The sequence below is a fragment of the Dictyostelium purpureum genome, assembly GCF_000190715.1.
Source record: "Dictyostelium purpureum unplaced genomic scaffold DICPUscaffold_132, whole genome shotgun sequence".
NCBI lineage: Eukaryota > Evosea > Eumycetozoa > Dictyosteliales > Dictyosteliaceae > Dictyostelium > Dictyostelium purpureum.
The window spans coordinates 41070-60033 of NW_003519469.1; the positions used below are offsets into that span (position 1 = coordinate 41070).

Sequence of the window (18964 nt, forward strand, 5' to 3'; positions counted from 1 at the left end):
GATCACTCCCTACAAGATATTAACCCAAATCCTAAAAAACCTACCAAAATGAAATCAAACAATTAGAAAAAAATTAAAAAATTTTTATTATTGTTTCTATATTATATTATTTTTTTAAATTAGTATAAATAATTAATATTTCCATTTATGTAATTTTTGTAGTTTTTAATTGTTCCTGAAAAAAATAAAAAAAAAATTTATTTGAGAACCTAGATAGTACTTAAAATACTATTACATCATTTTTATAAAAACATAGATCCAGATTCAACACTATTTTTTGTTTTATTTGTAAATGCTGCAAATTAAAAACATATTCACACACCCCCACCTACAATGCAGATAAAATTATTTTTAAAATCACACACCCCACCTAAAAACACACAATTCTTTTATTCTTTTTAAATAATTTTTTTAATAAATATTGAAAAATCATTATTGCACTAATTTTTTTTTTTATTTCTGTTATCTATAAAAAGATGAAGGTGGCTATTGTTTTTGCACCAACATAAGATACGGAGCACTTGTTAATTTTGAAAAAAAGATTTAAAGCAATTAGAAGAGATTAAGGTAGTTTTTTTATTTGCATTTTTAAAGAATCCATTAAATATTAATTAATCTACATTTATTATTAATTGTTAAATAATTTTCAAGTAATTCCAAATAGAATATTATTAATTTTTTTTTTTATTTACCACCATTTCTACCTTTTTTTTTTAAATCCAAATATTTAACAACTCATATGAAAACACATTTTAAAATAATAAAAAAAATACTATTTAAACAATCCAAAAATACCACATTTTGCACCAATTATATCAGTAAACTACCACTTTAGACCAACAGTTACCAAAAATATTTCTAAATGATGATATGATGATTTAACTATGATATAAAAAAAAAATCTTTTGAATCTATTATCAAATTCCATTAAAAAAAAAAAATTAATCTATTTAATCTTTTATTTACTGTGCAAAACAGTATTAAAATAATTATATATTATAATAATAATATTTAACTTTTTTTTTTTTTTTTTTTTTTAAATTATGTGTCTTTATTTTTTTTACTCTTGATTATTTTTATTATTAAAAATTATTTTATTTTTTAATAGTTGGTCTGGTAGGAAGAGAAACTTTTAATAAAGGTCTGGAAATAGTTTTAGAGGTTGTAGTTTTTATTGCAGTAGTAGTAAAAGAAGTATTTATTGTTTGTGATGACACTGATGAAGAATTGTTAAAGAAGGAGAATGGGTTTTGATAAGATGGTTTTGTGGTTGTGGTTGTTACAATATTATTAAATTTACCAATATTATTATTGTTGATATTTACACTATTAGTTTTACTATTATTATTATTATTATTTTTTAATGGAGATTTAGATGATGAAATCGAATTGACATCATCATCCATATTAATGAAATTGTTTGTATCTTCGACCTGGGGGTATTTAAAAATTAATGGTTAGTAACAATAATTTAACGCTATATTGATTAAAAAACACGTCACCTAAATGGGTAGTGTTGTAAAAATAATATACAAAAAAAAAAAAAATTAAAATAATAAAATCTATAAAAGAAAAAAAAAAAAAACTTGTGTGTAAAAAATAAAACACTTATATTAAAATGTCTTATCCGTATCTGTCCTATTTTTGTATCTTTTCAAAATAGGTTTAGGAGATAAGTTGAAAGATTCTTTCTCTTGATCTTTTAATTTTTTAATTCTTGAACCAGCACTAACCAATCCACTCTCCTTTTTTTTTTATTTTGTTTAAGTTATTTTGAATAAACGCTGTGTTAACAAAAAAAAAAAAATAAAAAAAGGTCATAGATAATGCTGGTGTTTCCAAATTATAAAAAAAAAAACCAAAAGATTGAATCTTTTTTTAATCTTGGGTGGGAAACGAGGAGATTAAAAATTGTAACATTAATCTCACAGATAACACCCGAATTTAACAAAAAAAAAAAAAAAAAAAAAAAAACGTTTTTTTTTATAATAAAATCAGAACACAAATAATTGAATGTGGTTTGTTAACAAATACAACACCAAAATATCTATAGATAACAGTTATTATGAACACAAAAAAAAAAAAAACTGACAACAAAAAATCCACGTGAGGTGCTACTATATGAACAATATAGATTTCAAAACAAGTGTTCTATTCTTTGATTGTCAATAAACAGGCAACAAATTATTAAAAAATAACTATTTTATTATAACAATAACTTACATCTTTGTCATATACTCCATGTTTAATATCTTCAATATGGTTCTGTTTTTTTTTTTTTTAAAAAAAAGTATAAATATTAAATAATTTTTTAAATTAGTATCGTATTTTAAATAATTAAATATATAAAACTATATTACCTTAACCAACTTGGATTTTCCCAACACCTCTATTTTAACAATTGAATCCTCTATTGAAATCGCTGGATTAATTTCTTTTGACCATTTACTATATATTCCAAAAAACAATTCTAAATTTGTCTGTTATAGTAAAAATAATGGTTAATAATACAACTGTAGCCTACTATGTAAATCATATTTTCTACTTACTTTATTCGAATGCTTTGCTGAAAATTTAGAGCTCTTTAAATTCTTATAAAGCTTTCTAATGCCATTGGTAGCAAGTACGTCCCTATCTTTGATAGTTCTAGAAACTGTTTTTCTATTTGTAATTTTCACTTGTGCGCTTTTTTTATTTACAGTTGGTTTTGATGGTGAAGTATCATTATCGTCGATTGATTTATTTGATGATGATGGGCTATATGTTAAAGTACCCATATTTTCTTTCATTTCCTCCTCATCATTATAATACTCTTCTTGTTCTTGTTCTTGTTCTTCTTGTTGATCAATGTTATTTTCAAATTCATAATTATTATATTGTGATATCTCTTCATCATTATTCATAAAGTTATAATCTTCTTCCTCTTCTTGTTTGTTTGGTGTTTTGATTGGTGATTTCTTTTTGGGAGATGCCGTTTTTTGTTGTAAAACCTTTCTGACTTTTGGTGACAATGGTGATAATGGCGAGATAATATGTTTATTATTATTTTCAGGGCTATTATTTGTACTACTATTATTACTTTTGGTTGAAGGTGAAACTAAAACTTTTTTTTTTAATCTATTTCTTGTAAATTTTGGTGAAGGTGTTTTAATATCTTCAACATCTAAATCTATATCACCAATATTATTTATACTTATATTTATATTGTCATCCTCATCATCTAAAACCACATTCCTTCTTTTATTTTTATTTATTGGTGTTTTTATTATAAACTCCTCATCTTCCATTCTACTTATTTATAAATTATTATTATTTTATATGTGTTTGTTAGAGCTATACAGTAAAGAAATTTTTAAATAAAAAAAAAAAAAAAAAATTTTAATTTTAAAAATTTCAAAAATAAAAAAAAAAAAAAAGGAGGGGAATTTTAGATTGTGGTAATTTCAACAAAATTATTATAATAATTATTAAATCGAATAACAAAAAAAGAGATGTACTTAAATATAAAATTTAAAATAAATAAATAATAAAAAATAAATTTATTTAATATTAACCATTTTTATAAGAAATTTTTTTTTTGTTTTAAAGAACAATGGTAAAAACAAATAAATGTGGGTTTATTATTAACTAAATATAAAAACTTTAATATGGAAAATAAAAAATAAAAAAAAATAAAAAAAAATAAAAAAAAATAAAAAAAATAATTATCTGTTGTTTTCGTTTTTTTTTTTTTTTTTTTATATTGCATAAAATTTTATAAAAATTTTTTTTTCAAAAATTAAAAAAAAAATAAAATTTTTTTTTAAAACTTTTTATTATTTTTTTTTTAATTATATTATTTTTTTTTGAAAAGAAATAAAATGAAATTTAAAACATATACATCAATTCAATATGGTTTTTCAGTTGATTATCCATCAAAATGGGCAGTTAAAGAACATGCAGCAATGTTTTTGGCTTCATTTGTAGAAGATCCAACTAATGAACAATCATGCAGCATTAATATTACAATTCAAAATTTAGATGGTTTGTATTTTAATTAAAATAAATATTTAAAATAAAAAAGCAAATACTAATTATATTTACATCTTTATTTATTGTTGTTTTATTTTTTATTTTTTTTTTTTTTTTTTTTTACATTAAATAATAAATTATTAATAATTATTATATATAGGACTTGAACCAGGAGTTAAAATGACACAACAACAATTATTAGAAGTTTCAATTCAACAAATTCAATCAATTAATGCACAAGACATTGAAACAGGTTCATGCACTATTGGCAAATATAAAGGTGACTTTTTACAATACTATGCACCAGAACAAAGAATTAAGAACAAACAATGTTTCTTTATCAAAGATAGCTCTGTTTATATTGTCTCTTATACATCATCCTTCAAAAACTTTAAGAGTAGAATACATTATCTCGATCAATGTTGCGAATCCTTTAAACAATTTACACCAAAAGGTTATAAATATGCTCAATTTGAAGCTTTTACTTCAACAGTCAAAAACGTCAATAATGAAACAGTATACTACCAATATTGGACACCAAAGGCATGGAAGACTTCCAAAAAAGAAAAGGAAGGAAACAAACAAGTTCAAGAATATAAAGACCAAGCTAATGATCTTCAATTAAAAGTTGAATTTGAATCACTCACCCAAAAAGGAGATGAAACAACAACTGATAAGAAACACCAAAACAATAGAACCCACTTAATTTATACCAATAGTAAACACAACTGTTTATTCACCATTGACTTCTCATTCCCAAAAGAAGATGAAGAAACATCATCATCATGGGAACCAATTTTCAAACGTATAGTTGCCGATAGCAAAATTGAAACTTCACATTTAGTATCACCAATCTATGATCGTTTCTACAACTTTATCTTTAGATATTATGTTAATCTTCCAAAATCATTCGAATTAGATAATCGTTCCTCAAACACCACTTCAATGATTTTCATCGACAAAGAATACCCACACTATCCAGTATTCAACATCACCATGGAAGATTTAGGTGTAGCAATTCCATTAGAAAAATACAAAGAGATCCTTTTATCCTTTTACACTACCTCTGTTCAAGGTGCTAGAATTATAAATGAAGAAAATTCTCGTCTCGATAAATATCGTGCTCTTAGAATTAATATGGACGGTCGTGACCCAGAAATCGATAAGAAATGTAAAGTCATCATTCAATGTGCTGTCGTCAAACGTACCAAAGGTCTTTTACTCAATGTTCGTTTACCATCCGAAATTTTTGAAGAAAAAATCAAAAAATATTTTTACATGTTTTATAGTTTAGTTTTTTATAAAAATTAAAAAAATTTTATTAATAAATTAATAAAAAAAAAAGAAAAGAAAATAAATAAAAAACCCAAAATAATAAAAATAGCAAAACACAAACCAAATCAATTTATTCATATAAACAATATATACCAAGAAAAAAAAAAAAAAGATATTACCCCAAAATTTTTATTTTATTTTTTCAATTTTTTTTTTTTCATTTATTTATAAATTTTAAAAAAAAAATTTTTGTTTGAAAAATATATAGTTATAAATAAATATTCTTAATAGTAATAATGGCAGGAAAAAGAAAAGATAAAGATAATAGTAGTAGTGATGATAGCAGTAGTGAAGATGATATAAAAAAGAAAAAATTAAAAACAAATACTCCATTAATCAAAGTATCGGTGACATCAAACGATAATAAAAATAAACAATTAACAGATATTTTAACAGAATTAAGTGTTTTCGAAAAGAATAAGGGACAGGTACACAGATTTACAGCGTATAGAAAAGCAGTTCTTTCAATTAAAGCATACCCACACGAAATTAAAAGTGGTTTGGAGGCTCAAAAGCTAGATGGTGTAGGTGCAAAAATTGCAAAAAAAATAGATGAAATCTTAAAAACAGGTGATTTAAAGAAATTAAAAAGTCAAAACCAAGATGAAACTTTAACCGCAATAAATCAATTATCTAGAGTTACCGGTATTGGTCCACAAAAAGCAAAGTCCTTAGTAGAGGAGGGTATCAAAACTATTGATGACTTAAAGAAAATCAAAAACACACTGACCCATCATCAACAAATTGGCTTAAAATACTTTAGTGAATTTGAACAAAGGGTACCAAGAAAAGAAATAGAGGTATTTGAAAAGCTAGTTAGTAATAGTTTGTTTTCAATTGATCCAAATATTATTTCGCAGGTTTGTGGTAGTTAGTAAGTATAGTTATTTTTATGTATAAATAAATAAATAAATAAATAAATATAGTTACTAATTTATTATTTCTTAAAGTCGTAGAGGTTTAGAGTCAAGTGGAGATATAGATATTTTGATAAGCCATCCCAATTTTACATTGGAAATGAAGGATAAAAAGAAAACATTTAATATCATTGAAAAACTAGTAGAATCATTAAAAAAGAAACATATATTAATTGACGATTTAAGTTTAGGTCCTCTTAAATATATGGGTGTTTGTAAATTAGTATGTTTAATTATTTATTATTTATTATTTATTATTTTAATTATTTTTCTTATTTCATTATTCCATAGCCAGAAAATATTAAAATAGATAGTGTAGATATTAAAAACAATAAAAAAGTAGAAAGTGATAGTGACGATGAAGATTGTGATGGAGGAACTACTATAGATGAATATAATTCTAGTGTTGACTACAGCGAAGAAGATTTTAGCACAGACGAAGAGGAAGATGAAGAAGATGACAGCTCAGCAACCGAGCCTGAAGATAATTCAAAAAATGTAAAAAAGAGTTCTAATAATTTAAAAAAAAAAAAGGTAGAAAAACCCCAACCAAAATCAAAACCAAAATCAAAAACAACTACCACCACAACCACAGCAACTGAAATTTCAGAACAACATATTGCAAGAAGAATTGATTTTAAATTAATTCCATACGAATCTTATTATTTTGGATTACTTCACAACACTGGTAGCGATGAATTTAATAGACAAATGAGAGGTATAGCATTAAAACAGGGTTTTACCTTATCAGAATATTCAATAAATAAATTATCAAAGGGCGTCAAAAACGAAACTCCAATTTTGGTCAATAGCGAAAAAGAAATTTTTGATATCATTGGTATGGAATATTATCCACCAAATAAAAGAAATCTTTAAACAATAAAATATATTAAATAATCAAATAATTATATTAATTCCTTTTTAATCCAATTTTATTTTTTTCATTTTTTTTTTTTTTATTTTATTTTTTAATTTTTTTATTTTTTATTTTTTTTTAATTTTTTTTTTTATAATTGCATATATAAATAAATAAAAACGATAAATACATAAAATGGATCCAAATAGAATTATAGACTCTATAAAACTATATAGAAATTTTTCAAGATTGTTTTATAAATTTCCTGAAGTACTACAACCAAAAATTAGATACAATTTAAAAGAAGCTTTTGATATAAACAAATATTTATTAAATAATAAAGAAATTAACCATGAAGATATAGACACACTTATTAGAAAATCAAATAATTTATATTTAAAACTATCATCAATGTCAGAGAAAACAGAATTATTTTCAGAGTTGTTTAGAGTAAATAAAATAAAATAAAATAAAATAAAATAAAATAAAATAAAATATAAAACAAGAAATCTATTGTTACTTTTACTAATTTTCAACTATATAGCCAGGAAAAATGTTTCAATCAAATAAAACTTATACAGGTAAGGATATTAGATATAAAGTATCAAATATTGATGAAGAGGGACATCAAGACAGACCTAAAGATTTATTTGAACTTAATAAAAAAAAAAGAAAAGTTGAACTCATTACTCAAAAATATATAAGAGAAAAGTCTCGAAATAAAGAGAATACCCATAATAAAGAGAATCCCCAAAATAACAATAGGTTCAATCGTCAAGAATTTGAAGTTATTTTGGATCGTATTATTCAAGAAAAATAGGAATCCGCTGCATCAAATTATAACTATTTTTTATGAACAAAAAATTAAATTAATTAAAATCGAATAATAATAATTCAAACCAAAGGTTTAAAATAAATAAAATGTATATCATATTTAAAAGAAATAAAATGTGGATTGATCATATTTATTTGTGTTTTTTTTTTTTTTTTTTTTTTTAAATTTAATTTTTTTTAATTTTTTAATTTTTTTTACATTTACTTTTTTTAATTTTTTTTTTTAACGAGTATTTCGTTTATTTATAAATAATTATTAAAATCAATCATGACATCAAATGTTATAACACCAGGACAAAGATTAGCAAAAGATAGCGAATATATATCATCAGAAGGAACATATACACATAAAGGTTATATATATTCATCTGTTTTAGGATTTCAGCATATAATCAAAAAAAATTTAAATAAACCAACATCAGAAGAAATTAATAATAGTAATAATAGTAATGTAAATAATAGCGATGATAGAGATTTTATTGTAGTTTTAAAAGAAAAAGAACCATCAGTTGTACCAGAAATAGGCAGTATAGTTACTGTCCAAGTACTTCGTATTAATCCAAAGTTAGCAAGTGTTGCAATTCTTTGTGTTGGTACCAAAGCTTTAAAAGAAACTTTTAATGGAATTATTAGAATTCAAGATGTTCGTGCTACTGAGATTGATAAAGTAGAAATTTATAAATCATTCAGACCAGGCGATATTGTTTTAGCTCAAATTGTAAATATATCAAATATTTTATAAATAATTATCAAATATTTTTTATTTATAATACTCACATTCATTAACATAATTAATTATTAAAATAACAATCTATAGATTTCATTAGGTGATTCAAGATCATATTATTTATCAACTGCTAAAAATGAATTAGGTGTTGTTTTTGCACAATCTGTTTCAGGTAGTACTATGATACCTATAAGTTGGAATACAATGCAATGTCCAAAAACAAAAATAAAAGAGTTTAGAAAAGTTGCTAAAATGGAAAGTGAACCAGAACAAAAGCAAGAGGAAGAAGCCGATAAATAATATAATAATTAATTTAAAAATAAAAACTAAAACCCAAAAAAATGTTTTTTTGGGACCATAACCATATTATTTAGTTTAAATAATCTTTTCTTTTATTTTTATTATATGATGTTTATGTTCTTTTTTTACACAGATTTTATATATTATTAGTATTGTTTTAATATCTTAATATTGAAAATAAAAAAAAAAGATAAATAAAAAGATTAAATTTTAATTTTAAATTTTATTTTTTTTATATAACTAAATTTAGTTATTTTAAAATAGTGATAAATTATTTGTGCTGGTAGAAACCATAATAGATTTTGCTAAATTTCTTGCTAAAGAGACACGAAGAATTTGAATATCTTGGTTTGAAATAGATTGTGAATATTGATCGAATAAATGGGATTGTATAATTTCTTCGAGACAAGTTTGTAAGAAAAGGGTATCTTGATAGTTGAAATAAACATTCTTATTACTTTCGAATAATGGTATACAATCAAGTAATAAACGAAGCCAGAAATTCTTTGGAATAATTTTATCTTTAAACATTTGACATAATAAGCTAGAGTATTCTTTAAATGATCTTTCTTTCCATAAATTAATTAATTCTCTATATTTAATTAAAAATATTAATTCATTGTTGCTTGATATATCGAATGTGGAAGCTTCACTACCATTGTTATTATTATTATCTCTATTAGTGTTAATTTGTAAATTCTTTTCTAAAATTGATTGGAGATCATTTAAGAAATCTGAATTTAATTGATTCTCTAAAAGATAATTTGAAAGTTGTGTTATACGTGAGCTGTCATTTGTTAAAATTAACCATGATAAAGCTGATGCATATCTTTGTCTTTGGAAATCTTTAACTGAAAGCATTTTGTAAATTGAATTTTTAGTTTCTTGTGAAGTTACCCAATTATCTATCATTTTTAATGCATTTTTTTCATATTGGATTGGTTGTCTTGAAATAAATTCATCAATCATAAATTGACCATTTTCGACATATTTTAAGTAGTTGCATCCAACTTGGAGTAATGCTGGATCTGAAGCTAATGATTGACCATGCTCCGATAATAAATGTTCTCTTACTTTTGTTAATTCTGATGGTTCACTTGGACTCTTTCTCATAAAATATGGATGATGGTATAATAAATCACTTAAATGAGTTGATAACCAAGTTGGGAAGTATTTTGAAATGGTTTTTAATGGCTAAATGTAAATATAAAATGTTAGGATCACAGTTATTGGGTTTAAAATATTAAAAATAAAATACTTACATAATTTATTTCTTTAGTTGCAAATGATAAAAATATTTTTTCAATTTCGCTTGGTTCTTGTATAATTTCATAGCATTGGGTGAAAAGTGAACGAAGAGCACTGGTTGAAGTTACGTATTCTACATAGAGTAAATTTGAAATGACTAATTGGAGGAAACTATTCTTACAATAATATCTAATTGTTTCTTGATCACCTAAAAGAATTTTAATAATTGGTAAAAGATTTTCATCGATTTGATTTTTACTTGAACTGCCACTATCAATATATTGTGTTAATTGTCTTTTGGAATCGGTGCTCCATTTCTTCCATTGCAATAAAGTTTCATTTGGATTAAAGTTTGATTGTTTCTTTTTTAATGGAATTTGGGTGAGAATATCGACTAATAAATTAATTGGTGATTTTCTGGCAGTTGATGTAATTTGTGATGCACTACGTGGAGCCTTGCTCATTAAACCCAAAATTGAAATAACCTGATCGATACAACCACATACTAAAAGTTTAGCCATGTGATCAAAACAAACTGGATCTGATGTTTCAATTCTTTTATTCATAATACCCTCGTAGGTGTCCATTAATTCTTTTCTTTCGTTATCTATACAATCTAATAATTGATTTGGTGAAATCATACTTGAGCTTATGTTGAAATAAAATAAACTTGCGACTTTCCAAACAGTTGATGCAAGATATAAAAACTCAATCTCTTCAATATATTTAAAATAAACGTCATCTACATCTGCTGATTCAATACTGTCTTGATTTCCAAAATTTTCTGCAATATAGTTATATCTATTTGAATATTCTTCTTTTGATAAAATTCTAATTTCCGTTTGTCTTTTTATAGTATCTAATAATAATTGTTAGTTTTATTAAACTAATTTATTAATTATAAATTATAGTACCTACTTATAATATCTTGTTTTTGTTGAGTTGGTTGATTTGTTTCTCTTGCGATTAATATACATTTGGGTTTTAATTTGTTTGATATTTGTGAACATAATAAGGGGTAAATTGAGTCAGAACTACCACAGAATACAACAAGAGTATTTGAGCTTCCACTTTTTAATATATTTTCGACTCTTTCTCTATTTATATCCATTAATTCTTTATCATTTGGGTCACAATTAATGTATGAATCTTCATTGTCAATATATGAACCTGTTTTACAGGCTTTAACCATTTGTGAGATAGTTGATAAAATTACTGATAAATATGTTTTACTAAGGTGTGATATTTCTCTAAGTCTATCATCCGGTACAACTTGACTATTAGCAATTCTTTGTGTTGATTCAAAATGTGTATATAAATCATTTAAAAACTAAAGTATTTATTTGGTTAATATGTATTTATTCTAATAATAATAATTGTTGTATTAAATCTAATACATACCTTTCTTGTTGATGATAATGTATTATTGACTTGATATTTTATTTTACTACCTTTAATATTTGGTTTGAATAATAATAATTGATCACCTGTTGGTGACCATTTAAAATTGCAAAATTTTGAACTCTTTGATGTTTTGTTATTGGATGAATTTGTTGAAGAAGAGGTGGTGGTGATTTCCATTGGGGTAGTTTCAAATGTATTATTAACTGTATTAAAGGGTGATACTGTTATATTTGGAAAGATGTTTGTATTAAACCCATTATTACCATCATTTTGTTTAGAAAATGAAAACATTTCTTTTTTTAAATATATCTATTACATGATGATCAAACGAGAATAAAAAAAAAAAAAAAGCAAAAAAAAAAAAAAAAAATGAAAATTTAAAAAATATAAAAAAAAAAATGAAAAAATAAAATATTTTGAAAATTTTTTTTTTTTAATTTTTTTATTATTTTTTTTTTTTTTCTATAACCATAATTAATTTGATAAATAAAATATCAATATGAAACCTTTATTTATAATATTATTATTATTATTAATTATTTTTGTAAATTAACTAATCAGTTTTTGTATTGATGGACTCCAAATCCATAATCATTTGATCAATTTCCATTTTGTCTTCTTTTGATTCTTTTTCTTTATCTTTTTTATTATTTTTATTAAGGTAACCTATTCTTAATTGATCTAATTCTCTAGCTCTTTTTTTCGTATGAAAATGATAATTCATTGGATATTTATGAAAATCTACCAAATGAAGCTTCCTACTGTGATCGGACCAAAACATTCTATCACACACAAAGCAAGAAAACTATTTGTATAAAGATAATTAGTAAACAGAATAAAATATTCTTGTTTGAGCTATTGTTGTTATTATAACTCCTTATTATTTATTACTATTATTATTATTATTATTTATAGTTACCATTTTTTGCTTTACACATAATAAATCAAACATTGTATCATGTGTTTCTAGAATATGACATTCTAATAGTTTGTAGGTTGGGTATGATTTCTTTTTGCATATAGTACAAAAGTTTTTGTGTATACTGTGATAATGATTTTCGTAATCTATTAAACTATCAAACTCGATGGGACAAGTACAAATATATTTTATTTTTTCTTTTATAGGTTCGTCTTTAGGTAAGGTGGGGTTTGTATTATCTATATTTATATTATTATTATTATTATTATTATTATTGTTGTTGTTGTTGTTGTTGTTGTTGTTGATATTATCGTTACTATTAGAATCCAGTTCATCAATGCTATATGAATAGCATTTTTGTTTCATTATAATACTCTTTCTTTCATTATTTATATCTTGATAAAATTCATTATCTCTGTTGTATTTATGAATTCTAATTAAATTGGGAAATTCATTATATATGATGGTATTATTGTCATTATTGGGTATTTCTATATTCATTTATACAAAATATTTAGAAATAAATAGTTTTTATTATTATAAATAAAAAAGTCTATTTTTTATTATTTTTTTTATATTTTTTTTTTTTTTTTAAATTTATTTTTTTTTTTTTTTTTAAATTTAAATTTTTAAATTTTTTTTTTATACAAAAAAAATTAATTATTTTTTTTTTTGATTTTTTAATATTCATATCACATATATATATATTTATTTTATATTTATAAATAGAATATTACTTATTTATTATATTTATATTTTATTTTAAATATTTTAAAATTTTTTAAAATTTTCACTTTTTTTTTTTTTTTAAATTTTTAAGTTTATTTTAAATTGTAATTTAAACATTTTTTTTTTGTTTTTTTTGCTTTTTTTTTTTTTGTTCCATATTTAATTATTAGTTTCCTTCTTCATTGTTTTTTTTTTGTATTTCTTTTTCAATAGCTATTACTACCTTATATAATAAAATGAATGTTGGGGGAAAATTTTCAAGTGGTATTTTATTTTTAAATTTTAATCAAGATTACAGTTGTATTGCAGTTGGAACACCAGAAGGTTATAAAATTTTTAACTCAGATCCATATACATTATATTATACTCAAAGTCTATATCATACAAATAAATAATAATTATAATATAAATATAAATGATTATACTAACGGTATTATATTAATATTTTAGACAATGGAGGCGTTGGATTGGTAGAGATGTTATTTTCAACAAGTCTAGTATCAATTGTAGGATCAGGTGATAATAATACTAGTCAAAGAAGGTTAATCATTAATAATATAAAAAACAATGTACCTATTTGCGATTTAAACTTTGTTACAGCAATTTTATCAGTTAAAATGAATAGAAAAAGGTATAGTTATAAAATAGTTTAGATTTATAGATATAATAGAATAGTACAGGTTTATTAATATATTATTAATATATTATTATTTTATAAAGAATTGTTGTAATTATGGAAACTAAAATTCATATTTATGATATAAATAATATGAAGTTACTCGAGACTAGAGAAATCGCGCCAAATCCAAAAGGTTTATGTGCACTATCACCATCCAATACAAATTATATAGTTTATCCAGCCAGTCAAAACAATGGTAATATTTTAGTTATGGATATTTTAACATTAGAAACAGTCAATCTTATTCAAGCACACAAATCTCAAATCAGTGCACTAGCATTAAGCCAAGATGGCACACTTTTAGCAACAGCAAGTGATAAAGGTACAGTTATTCGTGTATATACATTACCCAATGCAACCAAGTCATTGTCATTTAGACGTGGTAGTATCCCAGCAATTATCCACTCTATGACTTTTTCACTAGACAGTAAATATCTTTGTGTTTGCAGTGACACTGGTACTATTCACATATTTAAAATCGATTTCAATAATAATAGCAACAATAGCAATGGTAATAACACGAATGTTAGTAACAGTGGTAGTGGTGGTGTATATGGTTTAGCGAATGGTTTAACATCAAAAATGTCATCTTATTTACCCGAAGTAATCTCTCAAGTTTGGGAACCCTCCAGAGATTTTGCCCGTATTAAAATTCCAGCAGGAATACCCTCAATTTGTGCTTTATCTCAAAATAATAAAACAGTGATGGTATTAACTGCTGACGGACTCTATTTACAATTTAATTTTGATGAATCTATAGGCGGCGAATTAAAATTATCAAAAGAATTTTCATTATTAACTGATCAACAAGATGAATTTTCTGCAAAAATATTATAAATAAAATAATAGTATAATAATAATAGTATAATAAATAATTATAATAACAACAATACAAATAAAAAAAATAATAATAAAATATATTAAAATAATTTTAAATAAAATAATAATTATAAATCATTATTTATAAAATTTTATAAATAAATTGTAAAAAGTTTAAAAAAATTTTTTATTTTTTTTCTATTAAAAATAATATTTTTCATATACATATCTATTAAATCAAACCGAAATTGTAAAACTTTTAAACCAATAGTAATTAGTTAATTTTTAAATTAATTGTTTTGATTGGTTTGTTTTTTTTATTATAAATTTATTATATATTCTAAACATTTTTTAAAAAATAAAAAAAAACTATAAAAAGAATTATTTTTTTTTATTTATAGATACACACTGATATTTTAAATAAATAATAACATGTTATTCAGTAAGTAAAAAAAATAGTTTTAGATAATCACTATAAAAAAATTAATTAGATAATTTTATTAAAACTAATTTTTTTTTTTTTTTTTTTTTCAAATTAAGAATCAATTCAATCTTTAAATTCAAGTTTATCATCTTCATCTATGAAGAAACTCAACACTTTTTCAAATGGTACTGGTGTTCAAGTATCAAATAAAATCTCATTGTTAGATGGAAATAATATTAGCCTTTTAAATAATAATACAGACAACAGTATTCCACTTTTATAAATATTGAAATCTAATCAATTTCATTGTTCATTAATTTTTCAATTGAACAAATAAATAAAAATATTTAATATTTGTAATGATATAAATGTTTTTTCTTTTTATTTCAATTGTTTTTAATCCATACGATTCAAACCTTAATATTAGGTCATGATTTCATTCAATAACCAAAAGAAGGAAATACCTCCTATTCAACAAAAGATGGTAGGATAATATTAATCATGCTCATCTATGTATATATGTATATGTATTTGATATGTGTGAATATGAATATGTATTTTTATATGTATGTGCATGTGTTTTTGTATGTGTATGTTTTTTGTTTTAAAAACATCCCTATCATTATTAATCGATTTGAATACTCTGATAATGGCCAAACATTTTAATTATATCATTGTATTTATTTAATTTTAAAAGTTAAATATTTATAGTTTTATTATGTGAGTGTTGTGAGACTATTTGGTAATGTGCCAGGTAGAACTTCTTGGTTAAAATAATAACCGAATTTGAGTGTTGTGAGACTATTTGGTAATGTGCCGGGTGGAACTACTTGGTTAAAATGATGACCAAATGTGAGTGTTGTGAGACTATTTGGTAATGAGCCGGGTGGAATTATTTGGTTAAAATCACTACCGAATTTGAGTGTTGTGAGACTATTTGGTAATGTGCCGGGTAGAACTACTTGGTTAAAACAATCACCGAATGTGAGTGTTGTGAGACTATTTGGTAATGTGCCGGGTGTAACTACTTGGTTAAAACTATAACCGAATGTGAGTGTTGTGAGACTATTTGGTAATGTGCCAGGTAGAACTACTTGTTTAAAACTACGACCGAATCTGAGTGTTGTGAGACTATTTGGTAATATGCCGGGTAGAACTACTTGGTTAAAACTACGACCGAATCTGAGTGTTGTGAGACTATTTGGTAATGTGCCAGGTTGAACTACTTGGTTAAAACTACGACCGAATGTGAGTGTTGTGATACTATTTGGTAATGTACCAGGTAGAACTACTTGGTTAAAATTACAACCGAATGTGAGTGTTGTGAGACTATTTGGTAATGTGCCGGGTAGAACTACTTGGTTAAAATCAATACCGAATGTGAGTGTTGTGAGACTATTTGGTAAAGTTGTAGGAGTTAATATTTCATTAAAATTGGATAAATTTTCTAAAAATGGTGGAAGTTTATTTTTATCTGGTAGTTGATCACCACACCAATTAAGTGTTGTTATATATGATTTATCCTTAAAATGGTCATAACTGGATTTATCTAGATATACACCTCTATATGAAAGAAACTTTATAATATGTTTATGAATTTCTTTTCTCAAAAATATATTATTCCAAACTATATATAATAATCTATAATAAATAGTGAAAAAGAGAAAAAACCAATTAAAATGCTTTAAATTAATATATTATTTATATTTATTGTATTGTGCTTACCTATCACTAATATTACTACTGTTTTTTAACTCTTCATTTACGCGAAAGTAAATTAGAGTTCGTAGTAACTCATTCATTGTTAGTATAAAAATAAAAAATAAAAAAAATAAAAAAAATAAATATTTATCAAATTTTTATTATTATGTGTTAATATAGATAATATAAAAAAAAAAAAATTTTTTTTTTTAAGTTTTTCAAAATTTTTATGATATTTATTTATAAATAAAAATTTCAAAAAATTTGAAAAAAAACATTTAAAAAAAACAAACGTAGCAGTAAACATTATCAAAGTTCTATATTCTTTTATAATCCTTGTTGATTTATTACGGTCTCGTTATAGCTATTAGGTTTCTATTGATTATTATTGATTTGCTTTCTTTAATTGCTTTATCCCTATATTTGCTTAATATCTAAATAGTAGATTTCGAAAATTATCATTATCTTCATTTTTACCAATTAGAGTGTTCATTATCCATTTTTTTTTAAAAAAAAAATTATCTCTTTTTTTTACTTTTTTTTAAAAATATATTTATTCATTTTTATCCATTTATAAAATTGCCAATGGATCTAAAATAACAGTTCAAATAGGCACATCATAATTTGTTTCTTTTCCGACCTATTTTTATTATTTTTTAAAATTATTATACACGTATATTTTGGTGCTATAATTATACCTGTGTTGATGCTTATATTCACACCTCTTCAATAAATGACAATATAATATTAAAAAAAAAAATTATTAATCATATTTTTATTTAAAAAAAACATTATGATCCCAATTGTTTTTATTTTTTCGCAATCACCATTAAACAAAAATACAATACAAACCTCAACCCATACCAAACCCAAAAGAAAAGGCCAAAAAAACAATAATCTAAAAAATATAAAATAAAAATTGTAAAATTTGTAATTTTTTGTTTTAAATTTGAAATATAATAATAATAGTTTCAATTTGCCACAGATGAGTTTTAGGATATTTGGGTAAAAATACCTAGACTCGCAATTATAGGTACTTCTTATGGAATTTCTTTTCGGCTACTGGTAACGGAAGTGTATTAATGCAGTCTTTAAACTTAATTATTGGAATGGATGTTGCACCTCTTGTATTTGGATTTAATGTATAAGATACTTCTTCCATTATGATCCTGCCAAATGCACCAACAACTATGGGAACAATTTCCTCACCTTGGTAATGTGCGGGTGGAACTACTTGTTTAAAATAGTCACCGAATCTGAGTGTAGTAATTGTATTTGGTAAAGTTGTTGGAGTTAAAATTTTATTAAAACTGTACAAAAATAAATTTGTCAAAAATGGTGGAATTCATATTTATCTGGTAGTTGATTACCATGCCACTTAATTGTTTATCTTTTAACTGGTTAATATGGTATATATCAAATTCTACAGCATTATGTTTAATAAACTTTAAAATATATTTATGAATTTCATTTCTTAAAAATATATTATTCCAAACTTTATATAATAATCTATAATAAATAGTTAAAAAGAGAAAAAACCAATTAATATGCTTTTAATAAATATATTATCTATATTTATTGTATGTATTGTATTGTACGTATCTATCACTTATATTACTACTGTTTTCTAACTCTTTTTTTACGCGAAAGTTAGAGTTGATAGTAGCTCATTCATTGTTAGGTATAAAAAAAAGTTCAATGTTCTTTTATTACGGCTTCGCTATAGCTATTAGATATTAATGATGATGCTTCATAAATTCACGAAATTGATAATATGAACCAATAGGAATTAATGAAATGTCAAATGGACCATATCCATCACCTATTGATTTGAATAAAGAGCAATGATCGGCTGTATCACCTACAAATTACATAGTTTTATTTTCACCCTTGACAACCCAACCGCACCATTAACTTGCATTTCTATCAAACCATCCTCTTGTGACCCTCGGTATGGTGGTGGATAACATTTTTGAATTACTGCATGTAACTTTGTCCCCCCAATCTAACTCTTGAACGCTTTCGAATCCTTTTTTTAAATGCCATGATTCCATCCATTCT

The 18964-nt window shown here is 23.5% G+C and overlaps 11 protein-coding genes across 11 annotated transcripts; 6 read left to right on the plus strand and 5 right to left on the minus strand.

Annotated features, from left to right (window-relative positions):
• Positions 1 to 1094: 1094 nt before the first annotated feature.
• On the minus strand, positions 1095 to 3287 carry DICPUDRAFT_79191 (uncharacterized protein; the record flags this gene model as incomplete). The annotated part of the gene is made up of 4 exons (XM_003288350.1): positions 1095 to 1433; positions 2224 to 2265; positions 2361 to 2480; positions 2550 to 3287. The coding sequence occupies 4 exons, from the start codon at positions 3285 to 3287 to the stop codon at positions 1095 to 1097; spliced, it is 1239 nt and encodes a 412-aa protein (XP_003288398.1).
• A 573-nt stretch (positions 3288 to 3860) lies between these two features.
• On the plus strand, positions 3861 to 5322 carry DICPUDRAFT_33983 (uncharacterized protein; the record flags this gene model as incomplete). The annotated part of the gene is made up of 2 exons (XM_003288334.1): positions 3861 to 4023; positions 4187 to 5322. 2 exons carry the CDS (start codon positions 3861 to 3863, stop codon positions 5320 to 5322), a joined length of 1299 nt encoding a protein of 432 aa, XP_003288382.1.
• A 260-nt stretch (positions 5323 to 5582) lies between these two features.
• On the plus strand, positions 5583 to 7139 carry DICPUDRAFT_33968 (uncharacterized protein; the record flags this gene model as incomplete). The annotated part of the gene is made up of 3 exons (XM_003288335.1): positions 5583 to 6220; positions 6297 to 6490; positions 6859 to 7139. 3 exons carry the CDS (start codon positions 5583 to 5585, stop codon positions 7137 to 7139), a joined length of 1113 nt encoding a protein of 370 aa, XP_003288383.1.
• A 175-nt stretch (positions 7140 to 7314) lies between these two features.
• On the plus strand, positions 7315 to 7587 carry DICPUDRAFT_33997 (uncharacterized protein; the record flags this gene model as incomplete). Its single annotated transcript, XM_003288336.1, has 1 exon — positions 7315 to 7587. One exon carries the CDS (start codon positions 7315 to 7317, stop codon positions 7585 to 7587), a length of 273 nt encoding a protein of 90 aa, XP_003288384.1.
• A 634-nt stretch (positions 7588 to 8221) lies between these two features.
• On the plus strand, positions 8222 to 8695 carry DICPUDRAFT_33962 (uncharacterized protein; the record flags this gene model as incomplete). The annotated part of the gene is made up of 1 exon (XM_003288337.1): positions 8222 to 8695. One exon carries the CDS (start codon positions 8222 to 8224, stop codon positions 8693 to 8695), a length of 474 nt encoding a protein of 157 aa, XP_003288385.1.
• Positions 8696 to 9235: 540 nt separating this feature from the next.
• On the minus strand, positions 9236 to 11923 carry DICPUDRAFT_152618 (uncharacterized protein; the record flags this gene model as incomplete). Its single annotated transcript, XM_003288351.1, has 4 exons — positions 9236 to 10174; positions 10243 to 11087; positions 11147 to 11558; positions 11630 to 11923. The coding sequence occupies 4 exons, from the start codon at positions 11921 to 11923 to the stop codon at positions 9236 to 9238; spliced, it is 2490 nt and encodes an 829-aa protein (XP_003288399.1).
• A 271-nt stretch (positions 11924 to 12194) lies between these two features.
• Positions 12195 to 13028, minus strand: DICPUDRAFT_20507 (uncharacterized protein; the record flags this gene model as incomplete). The annotated part of the gene is made up of 2 exons (XM_003288352.1): positions 12195 to 12437; positions 12552 to 13028. Coding segments are annotated over 2 exons (720 nt in total), but the record flags the coding sequence as incomplete, so codon positions are not given.
• Positions 13029 to 13516: 488 nt separating this feature from the next.
• DICPUDRAFT_33979 (uncharacterized protein) lies at positions 13517 to 14796 on the plus strand (the record flags this gene model as incomplete). The annotated part of the gene is made up of 3 exons (XM_003288338.1): positions 13517 to 13652; positions 13731 to 13911; positions 14001 to 14796. 3 exons carry the CDS (start codon positions 13517 to 13519, stop codon positions 14794 to 14796), a joined length of 1113 nt encoding a protein of 370 aa, XP_003288386.1.
• Positions 14797 to 15210: 414 nt separating this feature from the next.
• On the plus strand, positions 15211 to 15485 carry DICPUDRAFT_152622 (uncharacterized protein; the record flags this gene model as incomplete). The annotated part of the gene is made up of 2 exons (XM_003288339.1): positions 15211 to 15220; positions 15319 to 15485. 2 exons carry the CDS (start codon positions 15211 to 15213, stop codon positions 15483 to 15485), a joined length of 177 nt encoding a protein of 58 aa, XP_003288387.1.
• A 433-nt stretch (positions 15486 to 15918) lies between these two features.
• On the minus strand, positions 15919 to 17004 carry DICPUDRAFT_88023 (uncharacterized protein; the record flags this gene model as incomplete). Its single annotated transcript, XM_003288353.1, has 3 exons — positions 15919 to 16556; positions 16599 to 16843; positions 16928 to 17004. 3 exons carry the CDS (start codon positions 17002 to 17004, stop codon positions 15919 to 15921), a joined length of 960 nt encoding a protein of 319 aa, XP_003288401.1.
• A 503-nt stretch (positions 17005 to 17507) lies between these two features.
• Positions 17508 to 18824, minus strand: DICPUDRAFT_79200 (uncharacterized protein; the record flags this gene model as incomplete). Its single annotated transcript, XM_003288354.1, has 5 exons — positions 17508 to 17543; positions 17756 to 17801; positions 17941 to 18159; positions 18215 to 18412; positions 18769 to 18824. 5 exons carry the CDS (start codon positions 18822 to 18824, stop codon positions 17508 to 17510), a joined length of 555 nt encoding a protein of 184 aa, XP_003288402.1.
• Between the last annotated feature and the right edge of the window lie 140 nt (positions 18825 to 18964).